The 24,639-nt window shown below is 41.6% G+C and overlaps 1 protein-coding gene across 2 annotated transcripts in view; it reads left to right on the top strand.

The window, feature by feature from the left end:
• The window catches only part of ccdc18 (coiled-coil domain containing 18), a 34,776-nt gene extending 11,009 nt beyond the window's left edge, over positions 1-23,767 (top strand). The window contains exons 7-15 of one of the 2 annotated variants that reach the window (XM_033028941.1): positions 508-607; positions 1,054-1,169; positions 6,682-6,825; positions 7,743-7,946; positions 10,625-10,762; positions 14,874-15,068; positions 16,147-16,334; positions 16,422-16,713; positions 23,431-23,767. In XM_033028941.1, coding sequence (XP_032884832.1) covers positions 6,775-6,825; positions 7,743-7,946; positions 10,625-10,762; positions 14,874-15,068; positions 16,147-16,334; positions 16,422-16,713; positions 23,431-23,439 — 1,077 coding nt within the window. In that variant the 5' untranslated portion in view covers positions 508-607; positions 1,054-1,169; positions 6,682-6,774 and the 3' untranslated portion in view covers positions 23,440-23,767. Of the gene's footprint in view, positions 1-507; positions 608-1,053; positions 1,170-6,681; positions 6,826-7,742; positions 7,947-10,624; positions 10,763-14,873; positions 15,069-16,146; positions 16,714-23,430 lie in introns of both variants that reach the window. The other variant, XM_033028940.1, reaches the window with a different exon arrangement.
• The last annotated feature ends 872 nt before the right edge of the window (positions 23,768-24,639 follow it).

Here is a 24,639-nt window from a genome sequence, read left to right as displayed (position 1 = left end):
GAGTTATTTTGTTTTCTCTCGCCAGAGATGTTGTCTGATCTGCTGTTTATTTCTAGCATTCCCTTTTGATTCAGATTTGCAGCTAACATATTCCTTAGTTTCTTTCCTCTCTTTAACTGCTGGCACCAAACATATCAACCTTGGCCTGCCCCTACCCCAAACATCCCCCTCAATCTCTGTCCCACTCTGAAACTTAATAGAGGTCTCTTTTCCCTCGTCTGCAATCTGTCATCACTGCTTCCCACTCTACAGATGATCCCTGATCTGAGTGTTTCAGGTATTTTCTGTCATTGTTTTAGAATACCAGCTCTTTTTTTTGCTACAATTTGAATATCCCAGTTGTTAGTAGTTGATGTGAATTTCGTGAAGTGCAGCAGTATAGCATCTTGAGTGGAATATTGGGAAGGTTTGGTTTTTGTGATATTTTGAGGAAGATTGCCTTAGGTACCGCAGTTCCCTTGTGAGCTCTTGAAACTAGTTTTGCTGATTATATTTTTTCTTTCATAGACTGTGTAAAGGCGAATTGCAAGAGAGAGATGCGAAAATCATTGACATGGATCAAGCACTTCAAGACAGGCAATGGGAGCTCCAGCAGAGAGCAGCTCGGGTAATTCATGAAAGAGTGGATTTTCATTCAACAGATGATGTTCTTTTCCTAAGATTGTTGATTTCTTTCAGTGAATGATTAATATGTAATACGATTTGCGCTTTTTTGTTGTAATTTTTATTTTTATAGTTGTGGCGTTTAATGATTCAAATGAATCATTGCTCATTTAGATTATTTTTAATTTATTAGGAAGCTCTGAAAGTGAAACTATTTCCAGTGATAAGTTTACATATCATTGCCCTCATTGTATTATCCAATTCAATCAGGAATTATACAATGTGCAATCAATTGATTCATATTCAGTCCCATTGCCTCTTTGAAGTTTCAATTAGCTATAGTTCTGGTTGCAAATTTCATTTTGTTGCACAATATTTTTAGTTTAATCAGAAAATAAAAGTATGAAGCTTAGCATCAGTTTAATCACACAAATGTTATTTACTCTGCAGCTTACACAATTGGAGATGGATGTTCATGAGCACAAAACTGAGATGGAGCAGAAGATTATTTATTTACAAGGTTCTTGGAGAAATCAGAATTAACCATTAAGGAACGCAATAAACAGGTTTGATATGCCTCTTTCTTGAGCATAATATGATTAACTTTGTTTTGTGCCAGATAATCTCTTGAGTTTTAATGGGGTCCAGTGAAATAGTGCATCAGATACTCCATTTTAGCTGCATCATTGTAGAAACAAGAAGACAAAACATGCCAGAAAGTAGGACATCTTCAAACAGTGAAGGTAAGATTATTCTTTCTGGCAATCTTGTTTGCCTCGATCTTGCTGGGCATTGCTGATGGGTCCATGTGGAAAAACATTTATCGACTTAAGTCCTGTCAAGTATAATGTTCTCTGTATTCTTGTGGCTGTCAAGAACATCTTGGTCAAGTTATATTGGATCCAATGGAAGAACAAAGACTTACTGAGATTTCCTAACATTTTTACTGACGACTGTTTCAAACCAACATCTGCAGTTTCTTGTGTCCACATTTTGAAACCTGTGTTAGGTTAGACCTGGTGCAGCATCTGTGACCTCCCTTATTTATATTGTGGGGTTGCAGGGAGGGAGGAAAAGTAAATTATTCTGAAACAAAACAATTTTATTTATCTTTTGCTTTTAATATATATTTTTAAATGCTTCTGAATTGTGAATGCCATTGAGCTATGGAAGCATTTACAACTATATCTATTTTGACAGTTGGCTAAACATGTAGGGGGCTTCCTGTTTTTGCATAAAGGGTAAGCCATTTAGAACGGAGATGAGGAAAACTTTTTTTCACACAAAGGGTTGTGAATCTGGAATTCTCTGCCTCAGAATTATCGGGATGCTTTCAAGATAGAGTTAGATAGAGCTCTTAAAGATAGCGGAGTCAGGGGATATGGTGAGAAGGCAGGAACGAGGTACTGATTGTGGATGATCAGCCATGATCATATTGAATGATGATGCTGGCTCAAAGGGCCGAATGGCCTACTCCTGCACCTATTGTCTATTGTCTAAAGATAAGTTAGATTTTAAATAAAATATTAAAACATAATAATTAGTAATCAGGAAGCTTCAAAGGCAGGTCTGATTCTGACCTCATTTTATGAGGCAGTTTTACTGTTTGAGGCAATAAACAATTTGATGGAGGAATTTGTCAGGCTGAGCAGGATTTGTGGATGGAAAGGAATGATCACCATTTGGGATATAAACCTTTTGAGACCCTTCTGTTTCTCAGCCTCTTGCTGCTTGGTGCCAGGGCAGTCACAGCCAGTGGGCAGCCTTTTGTATACAAAGAAAGCAAGTTCCAGAGACATGCTCTGTGGGCCCTGCTCAGAAAATCATAATTTCTATTTATTTATTTATTTATTTTCAATTTGTTTTTAATTAGAAGCAATTGTACAAGAATAAAACATTCGGCATGTAAAATTATACAATTATTGTACAGCTTCAATTTTGACCTTTTAACCTGAAAATGAGAGAAAACAAGAGGGAAAGAACAAGAGAAGGAAAAAGGGAAAAGATAGGACCCCTAGACTACCAAAGTAGTGTGGCCAAAGAGTGAGTATAGGTATAAGAGAGGAAAAGGAGAAGAAAAAAAAACATAAATCTGTTTTGGAATTGCTGTCCTCGTTATTTTATTCCTTTTTAAGTTTTGGATGATACTTGATTGCTTTCTAGTTAGTTTCATGATGTGCGATTATCATGTTTCAATATTTATTAGGATTGAAACTGATCTTTGTGTAAAAAGAAGGAATCCCGTTTTCCTTCTCAGACAACATAGAGCAACACGACTTTGAAGTTCATTAGAAGATCAGTTTTCTCTTATTGAATTCTGTAGCATGTTTTCGTTACTTAACATTCTTGAATGGTGATTAAAGTTTATTTATTCCATGAATTAGCTACCTAGCAACTAAAACTGTTTTTCAATGCAGGGCAAGTTGTTTAACGGTGAACTGGGTGTCAATTTATTTCATACTCAGTTTTACCAAAGATTCTGTCATTGAGCTAATAGATATAGGTAAAAATGCAGAATAAGGAAAGATTAGTAACGTCTATAGAACTGATGCATTACAATGCTGAGAACTATATTCTGCACTCTGTATCTTCCCCTTTGCTCTATCTTTGTACTTGAGTTTGACCTGATTGTATTCATGTACGGTATATCTGATCTGTTTGGATAGTATGCAAAACAAAGCTTTTAACTACCTTGGTACATGTGGCAATAATGAACCTAAACCTATTTTAAGTAATTGCAACACACCGCAGATACATATGTGATTTTTCAGAGGATTAATATTGAGATTTTTATAGAATGGGTGTCTGGATTCGATGAAAGACCATTTGATAGTTTCACCTAGTACAGGGGTTGAAATGAGATTTTGTAAATGAAATTTCACGAATAAAGTGGAGCGATGCTATTCAGAATGGGGATAAAGAAATAAAGACATAATTCGATGACAAACAAATGGGAGAGTTGGAAGTTGATCTAGGAGCTTGGGGACCTAATGCAACAATGGATATTTTCTTTTGCCCAACTCATGCTGACTAAGATGCCTTCTTGAGTGAGTTCCATTTCGAGTAATAGTGTGGAAACAGGCCCTTCGGCCCAACTTGCCCACAGCGGCCAACACGTCCCAGCTACACCAGTCCTGCCAACCTGGGTAAAGCCACAGTTTTTTCTGTCATAGATGCAAAGAACTCATTTTGGCAAATGCCACTAGACCATACATCCTCCATGTTAACCACATTTGCGACGCCCTTCGGACGCTACCGATTTTTAACGAATGCCATTTGGCATCAATTCAGCCAGTGAGGTTTTCCAGCGAACTATGGAACAACTCTTTGTTAGCTGCCCATGTTACATTATCGTGGACGCTATCCTGGTCACCGGGCGCAATGCACAAGAACATGACTCAAACCTGAAACAGGTCCTGGATCGTGCCAGGGAGGTAAATCTCAAACTCAACCCTCTCAAGTGTAGGGTCGACGAAGTGACTTACGTGGGCCACACGTTCACCAACAACGGACTTAAGCCAGACCCGTCTAAAACCATTGCCATCAACGAAAAGCCAGCACCTACGGACCTGACAGCTCTACAACGATTCTTAGGCATGGTAAACTACCTGGGAAAATTCATCCCAAACTTCAGCGAGCTATTAGCCCCGCTGTGACAACTGACCCTCAAGGATACACACTAGTCCTGGCACCAACACCAGCAGAGGGCATTTGAAACCATCAAACAACTAATGTCTTGCGCTCCAACCCTCGCATACTTTGATGTTAAGTTACCCGTCACCCTTACCCGTGATGCCTCCCAGTATAGACTGGACGCTGCTTGCCTACAAGACGACGGAAGGCGTTCCGGAAGCTGCCTATACCTGTCGCATGCATCATTCTTATTATTGACCAATGCCTAATTTTTCCTCGTCAGCCAAGCTTCCTTACGTTTGCCTGCTTTGCCCTTCACTCTAACAGGGAAGTACATATCCTGAGCTTTTGTCATCACACTTAAAAACATCCCACTTGGCTAACGTTCCTTTCCCCCCAAATCACCTGCTCCAGTCAACTTGAGCGAGACCTTCGCTCATACCCTCAGTTGGCCTTACCCCAATTGAGTATTTTAACACGTGGGCCCTCTCTGTCCCTATCTATAACTATCTTAAACCTAATCGAACAGTGGTCACTGGTCCCAAAAGTCTCCTTCACAAACACTTCATTAACTTGCCCTTCCCAATTTCCCAATACTAGATCAAGTGTTGCCCGCTCACACATGGGGGCCTCTACACACTGCTGGAGAAAACTCTCCTGAACACCTTTAAGACATTGCACCCCATCTAAACCCTTCACACTATGATTTTCCCAGTTAATATTGGGAAAGTTAAAATCTCCTACTACACCAACCTTATTTGACCTGCAGTTGTCTGCAATCTCCTGGCATATTTGGTGTTCTAATTCCTATTGACTATTCAGGGGTCTGTAGTACACCTTCAAAAAGGTGATCATCCCTTTCTTGTTCTTCAGCACCACCCATACAGCCTCACTAGACGAACTGTCCGTAATGTCCCCTCTGACCACAGCTGTGATATCCTCCTTAAACAATAATGCAACCCCCCCCCCCCCCCTTCCTCTTTTACCCTCAACCCGGTCTCTCCAAAAGCCCCTGTGCCACTGAACATTGAGCTGCCAGTCCTGCCCCATTCTTAACCAGGTTTATGTAAAGTCTACAACCTTCCAGTCGCACGTACCTATCCATGCCCTAAGCTCATCTGCTTTACCCGTCAGCTCCCTTGCATTAAAATACGTACTGTTTAAACCACCCCTCCTTTCTCGCTCCTCGCCTTTCATCTGCCTATTCTGTCCACTAAACTTTCTCTCATCACCCTCCATACCAACCTCTAACCTCTCCCCTGCCAATCTAATTTAAACCCACCTGTGTAGCATTAGCAAACCTGCCTGCCAGGATGTTGGTAGCTCGGCAGTTAAGGTGCAACCCGCCCCTGTTGTACAGGTCTCCCCCGCCCCAGGAGAGATCTCAATGGTGCAAAAACCTAAATCCCTGCCCTCTGCACCAACTCCTCAGCCACACATTCATCTCCCCTATCTTTTTCATTAGGCCCATATCCCTCTAAATCTTTCCTATGCATATGCTTGTCAAGTTTTTTATAAACATTATTATTGTACCTGCCTCTATCACCTTCTCTGGCAGTTCATTCCATATATTCAACCCGCTTTGTGTGGGGAACTAGCCCTACAGGTCCCTTTTAAATCTTTCCACTCTCCCCTTAAACTTATGCCTTATCCTTTTCAACTACCTTACCTGAGGGGGAAAAAACTGTAACCACCTTATCTATGACCCTCACGATTTTGTAAGCATCTATAAGGCCACTTCTCAGCCTGCTTTGCTGCAGAAAAAAACTGTCCCAGACTTGTTTTGAGTAAGGAAAAGCAGATTAAAAATTGTTACCATTGGAACTAAGGAAGGATCGGTAGCACAGGTAGCTGATTGGAAAGTTCACCGGCTGCACTTGAACTGTGCATGACCCGTCTTGTTTTATGTGCTCACATAGCAATAAATAATAAATGCCGCACTTTATACTGATGTTTTACAATATGCTTCACTAACCACTCTATATATGCTTTGCTCCTTTAAGAGGAAGGATTTAGATTAACCTTTATTAATTCATGCCATTTATAATCTCCACTAGACATACGTGCATACCACCCATTACATGGTATTACGGTACTACACAGCTTTACACTAGCAAGGTCAGCCAGCTCGTTGTCTCTCACAAGCCAGCGGAGCTAGATGAGAATGGCTGGCTGTTTGAATGTTCCTGTATGCCTATGGAATAAAGATTGATCTTCACTATGTGTGTGTTGCTGTGGATCATTCATAAACAGTTGAGGAGTAATGTCAATTCACTATTTGCTGTTTTAACGTAGATAGCTAAGCAATTTCCGTTCAATGTGCGTTACTTTCCTCTAAATATTTCTCTCTCTACCTCTACCTCAGGCATCCCATCACCACTAAATATCCATCCAAATTGCCCCCCCACTGCTGAGACCAATTTTAACATCATTTTCTACGGACAGGTGGAAACTTTGGACGAAAAGCTACAGTTGTCACAAGAACAATATTGTGAGCAAGACTTCAAGCTGCTACAGAGGGAACAGCAAATAAATCAGATGAAAACTGAAGTAGAAGCAAAAGATTTACAGATTGTGGAATATGAACAGGTAGAAGTATCCAGCTAATACTTAATCACCACAAACCTTCACAGGTAATAGGATCTTTACATAGACATAGAAACATAGAAAATAGGTGCAGGAGTAGGCCATTCGGCCCTTCGAGCCTGCACCGCCATTCAATATGATCATGGCTGATCATCCAACTCAGTATCCTGTACATGCCTTCTCTCCATACCCCCTGATCCCTTTAGCCACAAGGGCCACATCTAACTCCCTCTTAAATATAGCCAATGAACTGGCCTCAACTTGCAATGCTTTAATGCAGAAAAGCATTGCAAGTGATATTGCAAGTACAATTGGGAGCAAGTGTTATTGGGTAAGTCCACATCTGATACGTGGCAGTTGTTTAAAAGCCAGTTTATCGAAGTTCAGAACTGCCATGTTCCAGTAAGGAAGAGGAGTAAAGAGATTTGTGGATAGGTATATGAATATACAGGGAATGGAGGGATATGGATTATGTGCAAGTAGATATGAGATGGTCTTGGCATCATTGTTTGACACGGATATTGTGGGCTGAAGGGCCTGTTCTTGTGTTGTACTGTTCTATGTTCTATGAAGGCATTGGATTTCAAGCAGCAGTTTTTCAGGGTGTACAGATATAGAATGAGGACTGGAAGATCAAGAAAGTTTTAGAATATCAAGGCTGGAGATGACCCTGTATCTCCTTTAGTTCAGCAGGGACAGCAACATAATCTGATTCGTTTTATTATGAATTCTTTCTGTACCAAACAACTATTGATGTTCTTTGAGCTATTTAAATGTGAACTCTGAATAATGTTTTTTCAATGTAGAAAAAAACTCTCAATGTATGGAGTATCACACTGTAAAACAATATAGCTATGATACTGGGAATGCCATACAATTTGGGGTCTTTCTGTGCATTGACTTATTTTACTCTCACTCAGATTCTGAAAAGTAAGGAGCATTGCATTTTAAAACAACAGCAGGAGGTATTGGGTGAAGGTCAACAAGTGCGCCTAGCTCGTGAGCAAATGCAGCGCTGTCATTTGGAACTGAGGGAGACTCAGCAACGGCTGATGCAGGTGCAAAGAGAAGCAGACCGTTTAGCTCTTGAGCTGGATGAAAGTATTCAACTATCTCATGAAAAGGTAACTATGAAAAATGGTCAACTTAAGGCAATTAAGCACAAGAAAGTCTTGCATTGCAATAACTAGAAGGAAGGGAGAGCTAGCTAACTGTGTACAGAATTGGCTTCAGGATATGAAGCAGAGGGTGATGGTGGCAGGTTGTTTCTTGGACTTGAGGCCTATCCAGCGTGCCTCAAGGATCGGTGTTGGGCCTATTGCTGCCTGTCATCTCCATCAATGACGTAGACGGGAATGTAGAAGGCCAGATTGGTAAATTTGCAGTTGTCGCAAGAATAGGTGGTATTTGTAAACAGTGAAGATGGTTGTCAAAAATTACAGTGGGATCTTGATCAGCTGGGTAAGTGGGCAGGAGAATAGTTAATGGAGTTCAATTCATATCAACGTGAGGTATTGCATTTTGGGAAGTTCAACCAGGGGTCAACACAATGAATGGTGGGGACCTTAGGAGTATTTTAGGCAGAGGGAGTACGTGAATAATTTTCTGAAAGTTGCGTCAAAGATAGGTGGGGTGGTAAAGAAAGCTTCTGGCACCTTTGCCGTCATCATTCAGGAAACTGAGTATAGAAGTAGGGACGTTAAGTTACACTTGCACAAGACGTTGGTGAGGCAGCATATGGAGTACTGTGTTCAGTTTTGGTCAGTCTGCTATTGAAAAGATGCCATTCAGCTAGAAAGGGTGCAGATAAGATTTATGACGATGTAGCCAGGACTCAAGGGCCTGAGCTATAGGGAGAGATTGGCCAGTCTCGGACTTTATTCCTGGGAAAGCAGTATGAAGAATGTAGAAGGCAAGATTGGTAGGTTGGCAGATGTCGCAAGAATAGATGGTATTGTAAACAGTGAGAAAGTGTGCTCTTGCAGAGCTATAAAATCATGAGGAGATTAATTAGGATGAATACACAGAGTCTATTTCCCAGGATAGGAGTATCAAGAACTAGACGGCATAAGTTTAAGATGAGAGGGAAAAGATTTAATAGAAACCTGAAGGGGGCAACTTTTTCATTTGTAGTGGGTAATGGAACGAGCTGTCAGAAGACATTTAGACGTAGATTGATAGGAAAGGTTTCGAGGGATATGGGGCAAATGGGACTAGCTTAGATGGCCAGCATGGGCGACTTGGGTTGAAGTTCCTATTTCTGTGCTGTGTCACCGGTAAGAGATTGCAGACCTCTGAGATGTGGAGGGGTTTAGGAGTCCTCATACAAAAGAATAATGGGTAAATACAGCAGGAAATTAGGAAAGCTAACAGAGCATTAGAATTTATTGATCATGGAATTCAATATAAAAGTGGGAGGTTATGCTTCAGTTTTTTTCCGCATTAATGAAATCCCATCCAGAGTATTATGGACATAATTGATCTTCTTATTTAAGGATGGATGTCATTGGGTTAGAATCAGCATAGAATATTTAGTCGATTAATATCTGGATTTGACCGATTGTCTTCTAAAGAAAGGTTGGAGAGGCAATGCTTTTATCCACCGGAGTTTGGTGGATGATTAAAACATGCAAGATCCTGAAGGGCCCTGAAAGGTGAATGTGGAGAGGATGCTCCCTTTTAAGGGATATTCTAGAATAAGGAGTCACCTTTTAAAAATAAGGTGTCACCTATTTAATATAGATGAGACAAATCATTTTTCTCTGAGGTTCGTAAATCTTTAGAACTCTCTTGAAAAAAGATAGAAGTATAGTCTTTTAATATTTTTAAAGTAGTGATTAATTGACCCCTGATGAACAAAATTATCGAAGATAGATGGGAATGCAGAGATGATCCAGTCAGATTAACCATAAATGGTACGGGAGGCTTCAAGGCCTGAGTGCTTCATTCTTGCTATTAGTTCATAAGTTTGTAACTGACCTTGTCACAAACTTAGCTTGAAAATTGAAATTACCTGAAAGGATCTGAACTGTAAATCTCCATTACTGAACCGTAAGAAAAAACATTCTTATTTTTAGCTTTAATTTGTAGTTCGTGATGATGGTGAACCTGAATACCAATGCTTTTTCCCGTGAGGGAATGAAATGTTCAATAGGAATTTAAAATTCAGTGACACCACTACCTAATCAAATTTGGCATAATGAAAAGTTATGATCTTATCAATAATGTATTGGCATGTGTGGGGAAAAAACTGCAGATGCTGGTTTAAATCGAAAGTAGACACAAAATGCTGGAGTAACTCAGCGGGACAGGCAGCATCTCTGGAGAGAAGGAATGGGTGACGCTTTGGGTCTACACAGTCTGAAGAAAGGTCTCGACCCGAAACGTCACCCATTCCTTCTCTCCAGAGATGCTGCCTGTCCCGCTGAGTTACTCCAGCATTTCACGTATTGGCAAGTATCAGTTTTAAACTTGCATCTCTTTCTTTCGCAAAACCGTTATCTATATTATTGAGTTTGATTGCATGGGTGGCACCAAAAGTTGCTATTCATATTTGATCTTAAAAACCTTAACCGTCTTTAACTATAAAAGGCAGTAAGTCCAAACTGACATGCACAATATATACTTGTACCAGATATCGCTCAGTGAATCAATCTTGAGTGGTGTTTGTGACACGGATGCTTTTCCAAACAAACACTTGTGTTCGAGTATTTCATTTTGTCAGCATAGGCATATTACAAATTGTATTTTGTTTGCCTATCTAATATTTTAGATTTTAACTTCTTATAACTGCTACCTCTAGGAAGCATGTGCTGCTCACATTGCAGAAGATTTGGCTGCTGCTCAAGCTCGAGAAAGTCAATTGGAGATCAAGACGCAAGCAGAGATAAAGAAGCTGAAAGAATTGGTGGCACATTTAAAGAATGCTCATGAGAAAGAGGTTGGGATCAATTTATTTAATGATAAAGCTAGAAACTTATTGGAATCATGGTGCTCCTATCAGTTTGAAAATGCTGGTGAATCTTTAATGTTAAATAATCAACCAAGTAATAGATACATGTGCGCCTTTACAGCTGTTTGATATAATTATGTGTAATTTTAATGGAATGAAGGTATAACATTTCCTATTTTTTCTTTTTTGGACTATAGAATAGCTATGAGATTGGCAGGCAATTGTTGGTCATGAGCATTTTCAGAGTACAATTCCTTTTTATCTTCCCTATAAAAATATCTGTTCTCCGCATGATGTTTTCAATGTGATATAAAATTGTGGTGCTGGGAAATTGTGGGCATTGATTAAGCAACATACTGGACTAACATTGCAAGGTACTGTATTTTTCTTGGTGGGCTCCTGAAGTGACTATTGTATTATTTTTTGTTGGATAAAATGCTAGTTATGTCAAATAGTAAATAGATATTCACAATTGTGCCAAATATTTTATAATTCAGATGCTATTTTCTTGAGATTAATCATTTTAAGAATATAATCTTCGGTTATACAAATAAATTAAATGGGTCTTTCCTGGCTCAATTGTTAAAGCCAACAGGTACTGATGCAGGCACTATAAACATTCCCTGTTCATTTCTGTTCCTGTCTTATATCTTGTAACTGTATGACCGCGGATATACGCTAGTGTCATCTACTGTCGCTCCATAGAGAGTGTCCTGACACATGGCATCCTGGTATGGTATGGCAACAGTTCTGCGGCTGACAAGAAGGCTCTGCAGAGAGTCATCAACACAGCCCAGAAGATCACCAACACACACCTGCCTGCCCTGGAAGAGATCTACAGCTCTCGTTGCCTGCGGAAGGCATCAAGCGCACTAAATGACTCATCTCATCCCGCACATAACTTGTTTGCCCTTCTGCCCCCAGGAAAGCGTTACAGGTCCATCAAATCACACACCACAAGATTAATGGACAGTTTCTACCCCAAGGCCATCACCAATCTGAACTCTGCACTGAATACACAGCCCCCATAGCCAATATTTTGTACTGCCACAACACCAGACTGAAATATTGCCCATTCTGACTTGACAACATTTTTCTTGCCGTTTTTGTTGTTTCCATTGTCGTTATTATTTATCTGTTACGTTGGAGCTCCGCTCGGGCAGTGCGCCTGAAATTTAGTTGTATGTATTTACAATGACAATAACGTTTATTATTATTATATAATCATGTTCTAGTTACGTGATTTTCTCTTGTCTGTTACCTTTTTGCTGAATTTAATCAAGACCAGGAACTTTTACACTAAAATAGATGCTAAGAATATCAGAATCAGAATCAGAATCACACTTTATTCGCCAAGTATGTTTTGCAACATATAAGGAATTTCTTTGGCCAGGTCAGTCATACAATCAAAAGCAACAAATCACTCAAAAACAAATTTTAACATCACCATTTTAACATTCCTCACTGTGATGGAAGGCAAAATAAAGTTCAAGTCCTTCCTTTTGTTCTTTCACGGTTGGGGACCCTCCGTTGACGGGACGGTCTTGACTCCCGTAGCCGGCGGCGTTCGGGCCCTCTGCATTGAGGCGATCTGCTCCCGCATCAGAGAAATGTCAGCTCCCCCGCGCCGGGCGATCGAACTTCGCGTCGGGGCTGGTCGAGCCTTCCGTGGCGTTGGAGCTCCCAACTAGCCACTCCCGAGACTGCGAGCACTAGATGGTAAGTCCACGATGGTCGCTGTGGGAGCGATGCCAGGCAAGGGATCTGCTCCGATGTTAAGTCCGCGCCCCGCGGTGGGGCTCACGACAGTCCGAGGCTGCCTCCAGCTCCAGCTATGGTAGACCGCAGAGCCCGGAGAATGTGACCCGAAAATTGATCACATCTCCGGGAAGTTAAGAACGTGAAAAAAGTTTCCCCCGATCCCCTCCCACCACATAAAACATACCGAAGAACAATAAAACAAAAGCCCCCCTGGTGGTCTATAAATATCATAAATAACTAATCCCTGTACAACAAACAGACCTGCAGTCAGAAAAACACCCTTCCTCCACTTCCTTTTGCATTTAAAAGCAATCTCAAAACCAATCTTCCAAATCTCCCTGGATTCTATGTGCCTTAACTTTCTGGACCAATCTGCCGTGAGGTATCTTATTGAATGTTTTACTAAAATCTGTGTAAACAAAATCCTCATCAATCATCTTCCTCATCCCTTCAGAATACACAATCAAGTTTGTAAGTTATGACTTTTCCTGCACAAAGCCAAGCTGATTGTCCTGCATAAGTCCATGCTTTTCTTAATGTGAGTAAATCCTAACCCTAAACAACATCTCCAATAATTTTCTTACCACTGGTGTAAGACCGCAGCATATAATTTCATGGTTTTTCCCTGTTGGCAACATTTATTTTATTTATATAAGTAAATTTCATGACATTTTTCAGTCTAATTTTCAAATGTGAAAACTGAGTTTAAATAGGGCAAAGGGAAGAAAGTTTAAAAAAAACTGTTTGATCAATAGGCTAACGTTATATATACCGCAGTTTGGACTAATTTATGACATATTTGCAGCAAAACATTTTGTGCTCTAAATAAATCGCCATCCTACTATCATAGCCATAATATTGGTTCTATATGTTTTTTTATGCATAACCTTTTTGTTTTATAAATGTGGATTTTCATAAAACCAAAATGCAATTAACATGTTAAACAAATAATTGAATTGTTCTTTTGCTGTTGTTGGTTAAGTTTTAATGTAATAAATATGACCAATTATTTTTTTTTCCTTGAAGTCCTGGTTGCATATTCTGAACCAAATATAGGACCAGGGTCACATATAGTATATAGTGTGTAGGAAAGAATGCTGGTTTAAATCGAAGGTAGACACAAAATGCTGAAGTAACTCAGCGGGACAGACAGCATCTCTGGAGAGGGTGACGTTTCGGGTCGAGACCCTTCTTAGGTTACAATTTAGCCACTTTTCTGTGAGAAGGATGAATATCGAATATTTTTGGCAATGACTAAAGATAATGGCTTAAGTCTTCCCAATATTTAATTTGAACATATTTCAGTTAGTGTAGTCCAAGATGTTGAACAGATATTCTTAAGTCAGAGGGAAAGGAGAGATCAGAGAAGCTTTGTATTTAATTATAATTTGTTCTTGGACGTAACCCATTGATTCTGTTTGGTTTGCTTTTGTGTGATTCTTATAACTTTTTATGAGCAAACTATAGCTTGTAAAACATCATTGCAATCTTGTGCTTTTCAACTTGATGGAATGGTAGATGCCCAATTTTGGGTAATCTTATGAGACATGAGAAAGTGCAGTAGTTCCTATTTTGAGAACACTAATTTATTTAAGCCATGATATTTGAAGGCTATCTGTCTGGAAGAAAGAAGACTCCACAGTTAATGTGAATTCTTTGAATCATTAATGTAAATAAAAGTTCTTTATACACTGCCTGCTATCATTTAAAAAAATCAATATCATGTGTTTCCTTTCTCAAGTTAACCAAAGATATTAACTCCTTCCTGGAATACAGTTCCATAGTTGCTAGTATCTAATCAACTGGGCATCATTTATATGAAAGTGTTCAGTGGTTTCCAGTTGATGTAGCTGGCTGTATCCTGCCCTATCCTGATGTCCAAGAATACACTCTCAGTAAGTTTGTTGGATAATGCTCATGAACATAAAACCTGGTTTGGTCTACAGCTTGACAGCTCACACTGCCCCCGGTGAGGTTAATCAGATCAGATTAGGGACTAAAGTTGGTCATTTTCTGGCCTCTGCATTTTAGCTACTCCTCAAACAAAATAAGTGAGCCATTGGGGGAAGGTCAGAAATTAGATTCTTCCATGTTACAGTTTATTTCATTCATAAACAAATCAACTCAACGTTTTTGACATGTTATGCGTCATATAAATATCATTAAACCTTGTTACAGCAAAACTATATTTCAATATGCCTGAGAAATATTTGTTGTTTACATTACAGAGTAAACTCCCTTGCCATCTATTTGAGGTAGACATTAGTGGTGGAGAGATGGGACAGATTCCAACACCCTGACACTAATCTCTAAACGTCAATGTTCATTTATTTTGCAGATCATAGTGCTTAAAGAAAGCAGACCGCAACTATTAGCATCTGAGGAGAACTCCACTACCCATATATCCTATGAACAGGTGCTACAATTGAAGCAGCAGCTCGACAAAAGCCAGAAAACTACCCAACATCTTGAGTCAGAACTCCACACTCAAAGGGAGGTGATAAGTGCTGCGAAAGAAGCTCTTATAATTAAGGTAGGGTTTTAGCTTGGTTGAGACATGAAACAAAAATGTATCTCGTGGCAACAGAATTAATGCCAGAATACCAAAATAAATTCAAGACACTCTACAGAGTATGACAAATAGAACCCAATGTGGAAACTGGAGAAATTGAAAAGCAATGTGTTTGTAAATACATTGAAAGGTGTGGAAGGGGGTATGCTACAGTGCAGTAAAATAGTTTCGAGAGGGAATTGCAAAGATAAGGAACCAACAGCTCAAAATTGTGCTGCCAGTAATGAAGCAAATTAGTCAAGTCAAGTCAAGTTTATTCGTCACATACAAATACGAGATGTGCAGTGAAATGAAAAGTGGCAATGCTCGCGGATTGTGCAAAAAAACAAACAAACAAACAAACTACAAACAGAATGGAACAGAATCACATATTCACATATTACATATTTGTGGGAGGAAAGAAAAAGGAAAAAAACAGCAATTTTAAAAAACAGTATAGTGGTACAGTAAAGTTAGTCCCTGGTGAGATAGGAGTTTACAGTCCTAATGGCCTCTGGGAAGAAACTCCTCATCCTCTCTGTTCTCACAGCATGGCAACGGAGGCGTTTGCCTGACCGTAGCAGCCGGAACAGTCCGTTGCTGGGGTTGAAGGGGATTAAATCAAAATGGTAGATCAGTTACAAAGGTAGATAAGGCTGGGTTGATATATGAAAGCTTTCAAAAATAAGACTGTGGATTCTGCATTTTTCATAATTATTTCTGTTTGAAATGTTTGCACAATCATACTGGGTGATTTCATGGTCTGACAATTCAAAGGAACCCCACCCGGTAAAAGTGAAAATTAGCATTCATGTGTAATGCACATTCAGTAAACATACCAGCAATTTAATTGCATTTGTGTTGTAATTTTATACTACATTAAATGCATAATACTTCATTGGTAAAAGTCAATATTTTAATTGAACCTAAAATTCTGCACTTTTCAAAACGTTCACAGTAAATTTGTCATTGCTGAACTTGAAAAAGGTGTTGCACCAGGATGAGCAATATCAAAAAGACCTTGGCATAACATGCTGTTGTTTCTCATTTTTAATTGTAGGAATCTGAAGTAGCAAGGCTGCAAGTCAAAATTTCTGGATTTGAAAGGGCGCTGGGAAAGCAGCAGCTGCCTTCTCCCATGTTGCAATCTCAACGTGAACCTGAGAATAGAAAAGACTCCACGATGCAAGCTCGGAGCTTCTACCCTCTTGCCACAAATATGAACAGGTTGTTCAGCGTTGGTGAGATGTACGGGACTGATATTGGTTCAGCATTAAATTCTCTGAATTGCTCGAATAGGATTCGAGAATTACTTGAACAATCTTTTAACCCCAGAAACATCAGCGTACAGGATAAGAGGGATGCTTCCTGTCCAACGCAACCAGAGGGTGCCGCATTATTCTCCAGCTCCCCTAAAGCAGAAACTGAAGAGGATTTGGAATTCGGTAACCTGGCTAGCAATAGTGACTTGGAAAGTTTAAGTGGAATGTTCAATCATTTAAGTGCCATGGAGCGAAATAATATTGCGGAGGACGCCCCAGTTGACATGTCACCAAGATTGTCTAGTGAACAGATTAAATCAAGAGTAGAAGAATGTTCAGCAGGAAGGTGCAGAATGCCAAACGAGGTGTGTGTTGTATGCTTCTTAAGTAATGTATTTCCTCTCCAAATGATTTCATTACAACTTGTTAGCATAGTCATGCTCTATGCAATGATATTTGAATAAGTGAAATGAGCACCATGTGTGGGAGTATCACTTTAATCAGTTCTAGACAACCCGTGGACCTGTTGGGTTCCCATTGTGACGCCAGTCAAGTACACATGTATGTATGAGATCAAAATGGCGCCTGGCTTGACAACCCCCCCCCCCCCCCCCCAACTGCGCACATGCAGATACCAGGCCTGGTAACCCTCCTACAACTGCACAGGAGCTGTGACGGGCCTGGCAAGCGGGGGTGCACTGCCGTTCACGGTAGAAAGTTAATTAACATTTATAAAGGGATTTACTTTGTAAAATCAAATGAAAGTGATACTGCACACCGCAAGCAAATGGTGAGTAAGGAGCCCCTAAAATTGTTGCGCTATCCTGTACCGTTTTGGCTGTATTTCGGGAACATACATACATACAAGATGAGACTTTTAGTTTTATATATATATATATATCTATATTACTAAAAGTCTGTTCTTGACCGGTTTTGGCCATCTGTGCTGTGATTTCCGAGAGAACGCCGCCACCTACGGCCGTCATTTTTGGCCACCTTGCTCAGAGCCCCCCTCCGCCGTATGTGTGCCGAGGATTTTTCCTGTCGATGAAAAATGACAGAGATATTAATGATTTTACAAAATTCCCCATTCTCTCTGCTGCCCCTGCTGGCGGCAGGGGGGAGGGACTATAAAACCAGGAAGTGGTGTGCCTCAATCAGTGTCTGCAAGCTGGAGGAAGGCAGAGGGTCACGTTTCTCTGAGCTGTGAATAACACTGAACACATGTCTACTCAAATGTAAGTGTCCTTATTGGTTCTAAAACGCTTGCAGAATGTGTCTATTGGTTCTAAAATGTTTGCAAAAAGTGTTTATTGGTTCTAAAATGTTTGCAAAAAGTGTCTCTTTTGGTTCTACAATGCTTGCAGAATGTGTCTTTTTTGGTTCTAAAATGTTTTTTAGGTTCTCCCCCCCTTTCCTCTCCACCCCCTTTTCCACTCCCCCCCCTCTCCTCTCCCCCCCTCTCCTCTCCCCCCCTCTCCTCCTCTCCCCCCCTCTCCTCTTCCCCCCCTCTCCTCTCCCCCTCTCCTCTCCCCCCCTTTCCTCCCCCCTCCTCTCCCCCCTCTCCTCTCCTCTCCTCTCCCCACCTCACCCCTCCTCTCCCCCCCTTTCCTCCCCCCCTCTCCTCCCCCTCCTCTCCCCCTCTCCTCTCCCCCCCCTCCCTCTCCTCTCCCCCCCCTCGCCCCCCTCTCCTCTACCCCCCTCTCTTTCCCCCCCCTCCTCTCCCTCCTCTCACCCCCTCTCTCTCCCCTCTTTTTCTCCCCCTCCATCCCCTCCCCCACCATACCTCCCCTATACCCCCCTCCCTCCACACACCCCTACCCCCTTCCCTCCACCCTCCCTCCCCCTCCCTGCTCCCCACCTCTCCCCCTCCCCTCTCAGCACACCCTCTCTCTCCCCCTCTTTCCCCTCTCTCCCCCTCTCTCTCCCCCTTCTCCCCCCTCCCCCCTCTCTACCCCCTCTCTAGCCCCTTCTCCTCCCCCCTCTCTCCCCTCCTCCCCCCCCCTCTCTCCCCTCCTCCCCTCCCCCACCCTTCCTCCCCTAAACCCCCTCCCCTCCACACCCCCTACCCTCCTCCCAATCACCCTCCCTGCTCCCCACCTCACCCCCCTCTGAGCACCCCCTCTCTCTCCTCCTCACTCTCACCCTCTCTCTCTCCTCCCCCACCTTTCCCCCCTCACCCACCCTCCCTCTTATCCTCCTCTCCACCCCCCTATCCCTCTTGCCCCTCTCTCTGTGTCTCTGCCTCTCTCTGTCTCTGCCCCTTCTCTCTCTGCCCTCACTCTACCCCCGCCCGCCCCCCGCCCCTCTCTAGATGTGACTGCAAGTTGCGGGGCTATGCGTCAGTAGATAGGGTGGTTATGGGATAAAAGGAGCAAATTAATAATATTAATATAATATCAAGGGGGTAATTAGCGTGAGTGCGGGGGGGGGGGATAGTTAGTGTGTGTGACGCTGCGTGCCGCCTCACCCCCCCCCCCCCCACACACAACCGCACGTTGGGGGAACAGACCCAACGGGTCTGCACATGGTCTAGTGTGTATATATATATATATATATATATATATATATATATATACTATTGGTATTACTAAATATTTGTAAATTGTTTTATGCAGTTAACACACAGAACCAAATAATAGAGAAGGTCTTCTCTGCATTGTGTCGGAGTTTGGCCTTTGAAAGAGCAATCCACAGATGAGCACCAGGCAATTATCTCCCAGACTATCTCTGATTTTATCACTTCCAGCTGTTTGCAATCCACAGCCAACCTTATCGTTCCCCAGTCCTGCACGATCCATTTTTACCTCCTCCCCAAAATCCATAAGCAGAACTGCCTTGGCAGACCCATTGTTTTTGCTTGCTCCTGCCCATCTGAAATCATTTCCACGTACCTCGATTCCATCCAACAACTCCCCGTCCAATCCCTTTCCACCTATGTCCAAGAAACCTTGCACGCCCTACACGCAGATGCATGGCGTTATATGCAGTTTAATGTGGATAAATGTGAGGTTTTCCACTTTGGTAGCCAAAACATGAAGGCAGATTACTATCTAAATGGTGTCAAGTTAGGAAAAGGGGAAGTAGACGGGATCTGGGGGTCCTTGTTCATCAGTCAATGAAAGCAAGCATGCAGGTACAGCAAGCAGTGAAGAAGGTGAATGGTATGTTGGCCTTTATAATAAGAGGCATTGAGTATAGGAGCAAAGAGGTCCTTCTGCAGTTGTATAGGGCACTAGTGAGACCACACCTGGAGTATTGTATGCAGTTTTGGTCCCCTAATTTGAGGAAGGACATTCTTGCTATTGAGGGAGTGCAGCATAACTTTACAAGGTTAATTCCCGGAATGGTGGGACTATCATATGCTGAGAGAATGGATTGGCTGGGCTTGTATACTCTGGAGTTTAGAAGGATGAGAGGATATCTTATTGAAACATATAAGATTATTAAAGGTTTGGACACGCTAGAGGCAGGAAACATGTTCCCGATGTTGGGGGAGTCCAGAACCAGGGGCCACAGTTTAAGAATAAGGGGTAAGCCATTTAGAACGGAGACGAGGAAACACTTTTTCTCACAGAGAGTTGTGAGTCTGTGGAATTCTCTGTCTCAGAGGGTGGTGGAGGCTGGTTCTCTGGATACTTTCAAGAGAGAGCTAGATAAGGTTCTTAAAGATAGCGGTCAGGGGATATGGGGAAAAGGCAGGTACGGGGTACTGATTGGGGATGATCAGCCATAATCACATTGAATGGCTATGCTGGCTCGAAGGGCCGAATGGCCTACTCCTGCACCCATTGTCTTTGCCTGTTGTCTACACCCTTTCAGTTTCCAAGTTCCCGTTCCCTCATCTTTACTGTGGACATTTAGTCCCTCTACACCACCATCCCCCACCAGGAAGGCCTTAAGGCACTCCGGTTCTTCATTGATCGCACACCTAGCCAATTTCCCTCTACAAACATTCTCCTCCGCCAGCAGAACTGGCTCTCGCCAACAACGTTCCTAAAGTATTATTACTATTAGATTACTTACTGTTTTACTTACTGCAGTAGAACTATTTTAATCGTCTTGGTATTTAGTTAAAGTCAATGCTTGTTTAAACTCACAGGGATTCTGTTTCCTGCATTCCTTTTAAATTCACTAGACTTTGTTTTCCAAGCTTTATTTAACATCACTGGGACTCTATCTCCTGTGTTTCTTTTCAACTAATTCAGTTTCTTTTTTCCATGCATCTTTTAAACTCAGTTTGAATTTTCAATAGGTTTGAAGTTGTTACCCAAATTGAGATGATAAATTGAGTCACATCAACAGAAAGGTTGTAAACTAATTGTAACGGATATCTGCTGGATCATAATATCTATAATCTTATCAAGATAGAAATGAAATTTTGAAATAATTTAGGATTATATACAAAGAAATGATTTCAGCAAACATTTTTACAAGAGTTAATGGCTTTGTTATTGCAACTCCGAAGTCAGTTTTAACACATTTTCTCCGTGTTTCTGATTTTATTTGCATTTGCATTCTTGCACGGTTTTGTTGCTGCTGAAATTGCTTTAATTATTTTCAGTGTCGACACAAGGAACTGCAGATGCTGGTTTACAAAAAAAAAAAAGACACAAAGTGCTGGAGTAACTCAGCGGGTCAGGCAGCATCTCTGGAGAACATGGAAAGGCGACGTTCGGGTCAGGTCTGAAGGGCCCCACCAGAGATGTCGCCTGTCCCTATTCTCCAGAGGTGCTGCCTGATCCGCTGTGATACTCCAGCGCTTTGTGCCTTTTAAAAAATTATTTTATAGTAAGGTTTTGATTGTTGCCCACTGTAGTTTTAGTAGTAGTGTAGTAGTGGACTGTGCCCACTGTAGTTTTAATGATTCTGACATAAATGTCCCATGTCACTCTTCACTACCATTGACATGTGCTGGAATCTGTTATTTTCTTCCACTTTATCAAAAGTAGGTAGTAATAACATGTAAAATATGTATGTTTCTGCAGTTGGAACTTTCAAATATGATAGTAAGCTGGCTGATTTTTTTTAAAAACTATTCTTTGTGAGAAGAGTGTTTGAAACTACCTAGCTTCATAATTACAAAGGCACCTTTCCTCCCCTTCATTGCACTGAGAACATGGAAACTTCTGTTATCCACATCAATCATCTATGCAAGAGCAGAAAGAGACCAGTCACGAGAGACATCAAGAAAAGTTTGTGCGCCTCATTCTTTTTATATTCAGCAGACAAATCATTGGAATCATACCAGTAAATTCGCGGATCAGTGAAACGTCCTTAAATGTTTGTCATTATGGGAATCATTTTAGCAAGAAATCCGAAGATAGACACAAAATGCTGGAGTAACTCAGCGGGCCAGGCAGCATCTCAGGAGAAAAGGAGTAGGTGACGTTTTGGCACGGAACCCTTCTTTTCAGCAGGAAATCCTCCGTTGCTGCGTCCTGTCCACACTTTGGGGAAAACTGTACACGAATTTCACTTTGATTTAAAATGGCTAGACCCCACCTTGCCAAGCAACTACAGACCCATTTCTAAACTGCCTTTCCTCTCAAAAGCCCTTGAAAAGGTAATTTTAAGTCAACTTATGCCTTACCTTCACCAAAACACTATCCTGGAAACTTTCCAATCAGGTTTCAGGGCTCACCACAGCACAGAGTCTGCCTTATTGAAGGTACATAATGACCTACTGCTCACCGTTGACTCCGGCGACTGTGCAATTCTGCTCCTTCTTGACCCCAGCGCAGCATTTGACACTGTCGACCACACCATCCTAATTGACAGTCTCCGGTACGGGGTTGGTATTGATGGCACTGCCCTGAGCTGGTTCATCTCCTACCTCAAAGGTAGGAGTTTATCGACTAACATAGGCAACTCTTTCTCCTCCCCAGCTAATCTCTGCTGTGGGGTTCCACAAGGTTCCATCCTTGGTCCCATTCTCTTCTCCCTGTATATGCTCCCCTTAGGCCGAGTCATTGAAAGGCACGGCATTTCCTTCCATTGCTACGCAGACGATACACAACACTATCTCCCCCTGAAGCCCAAAAAGCAATCAAATCTACTTAACCTTACCTGCTGCCTCAAGGATATAAAGTGCTGGATGGCCCAGAACTTCCTCCAACTAAATGAGAGTAAGTCTGAGGTCATCTTTCTCAGCCCCTCGGACTCAATCAAAATGATAGCAGGCAGTCTTGGAAGCCTTACCCCACTACTCAAACCTCACGTCAAAAACCTCGGCGTGATATTTGACTCAGCACTGAAATTTGACAAACAACTCAATGCCGTGGTAAAAGCTAGCTTCTTTCAGCTTCGGACGATAGCTAAAATTAAACAATTCCTCCACTTTGATGACCTCGAAAAGATCATCCACACATTTATCTCCTCCCGCCTAGATTACTGCAACTCTTTACACTGGCATCAGCCAATCTTCCCTGTCCCGCCTGCAACTGGTCCAAAACGCCGCAGCGAGACGCCTGACGGGCACCCGTAAAAGGGACCACATCACCCCGATCCTGGCCTCTCCCCACTGGCTCCCTGTGCGGTTCCGTATACATTTCAAGTCCCTCCTCTATGTCTACAAAGCCCTCAATGGGCTTGCCCCCTCCTACATTAAAAGTCTTCTCACCCACCACTCCACCTCCAGGTCCCTCAGATCGGCCGACTTAGGGCTGCTGAATATCCTGCGGTCTAGGCATAAGCTCAGGGGCGACCGCGCCTTTGCGGTTGCAGCTCCTAGACTGGAACAGCATCACCCTTCCCATCAGAACTGCCCCCTCCATCGACTCTTTTAAGTCAAGACTAAGATCTTATCTATACTCCCAAGCCTTTCCTGACGTCCACTGAGCGAAGGTTATATGTATATATGTATGTAGTTTGTTTGTTTATACTATTCTTATAACAAATGTAAAGCACTTTGACCAACGAGTTGTTTTTTAAATGTGCTATATAAATAAATGTGACTTGACTTGACTTGATAATTAATTGTGCAAAGTAGTTGAGAAACTTAAAAGGCCGAAGAATGTTTTAAGAGTTGTATTTTTGGAATGCAACTTTAACCTTTTTGTTTATTTTCCAATGTGTTGTAGCAAGAATGATATTTCCGAAGAATCTGAGCAAGATCAGTCACAAAAGAGGATCAGCTACGTTGAAGATAAAGTTAGATGCCAGTGTTCAACAAGTTCCAACTAAGGGGCATTATTGTGCAATGTGGAGCAGTGGAGGAAGTGCATTGACTTTTTGCCAAACTAAGCTTGGCAATAAAACCTCTAATTTCATAATGCCGTGCAGTTAATTTATTGCGTAAGTGGGTGTTGAAAAGTTAAATTTTTTTGATGAGCATTTGTTTTTAGAGAAATAAAACAGATGTATTTCATTGAAATGCTTAATTTTTTTTCTGTGTAAAATAAACTCCTCTCCATTGCTGCATGTTTTTTCATCTTTTAGAAATAAACACATTCACATTTAAGAACACAAACTTGTGGAGTAACTCAGCAGGTCAAGGAAGCATCTCTTGAAGAGATGGATAGGATACATTTTGGTTTGGGGACCCTTCTTCAAACCCCACAGAGGAGGAGCAGTGAGAGAGGGTCTCACACAACTGTCGGAGAGAGGAGAACTTTAAAGTAGGCAAAAGTTTTGAGGAGATTACACAGTGGAATAGTAAAATGGACACAGAGGGGGAGCAGTGAAAGGATCTCACAGAACATGTTGGAGAGGAGAGGGGAACTTTAAAGAGTCTGAAGAAGGGTCCCGACCTGAAACATCACCTATGCATGTCCTCTGGAGATGCTGCCTAACCCACTGAGTTAATCCAGCACTTTGTGCTATACATCATGTAAAGTGAACGACATAAGATCATAAGGCCGCTTAGGATGGGTACTAGAATAGAAGTGCTTCCTTAGAAGCAAAAAAAGAGTGGAGTGTGTTGTTTAGATAATCTGGAAATCACAGCAGGCTATTTTCTAGAAGTTATGGTAGGATGTCAGGAGCAACTTGAAAAATGGAGCAGGGTAATTTCCTGAGTAACTTTTTTCAATGTATGATGATTTTTTAATTTATTTTACTTAATGAAGAGATTCTTTAGAAGTGAAGACAAATGAGAAGTATAGATATGCTCACTACAGCAGGCCATCCAAAACCAGCTCTGTATTTCCGAAGCCAGAATGGTGTCCGATTCCAAAGTGATGTTGCAGCCCTCTTTGGACGATATCACAAACAACAGAATTCCAACTTCTTTGGAAAGTGGAATTGAAAACGATGATCATCCCAGAAATGCTTTTAGTGAAAAGGCGTAA

The sequence above is a fragment of the Amblyraja radiata genome, chromosome 10 (genome assembly GCF_010909765.2).
Source record: "Amblyraja radiata isolate CabotCenter1 chromosome 10, sAmbRad1.1.pri, whole genome shotgun sequence".
NCBI classification, from domain to species: Eukaryota; Metazoa; Chordata; class Chondrichthyes; order Rajiformes; family Rajidae; genus Amblyraja; species Amblyraja radiata.
The sequence above is the reverse complement of the archived record's forward strand: the minus strand, read 5'-3'. Positions and strand labels throughout refer to the sequence as shown.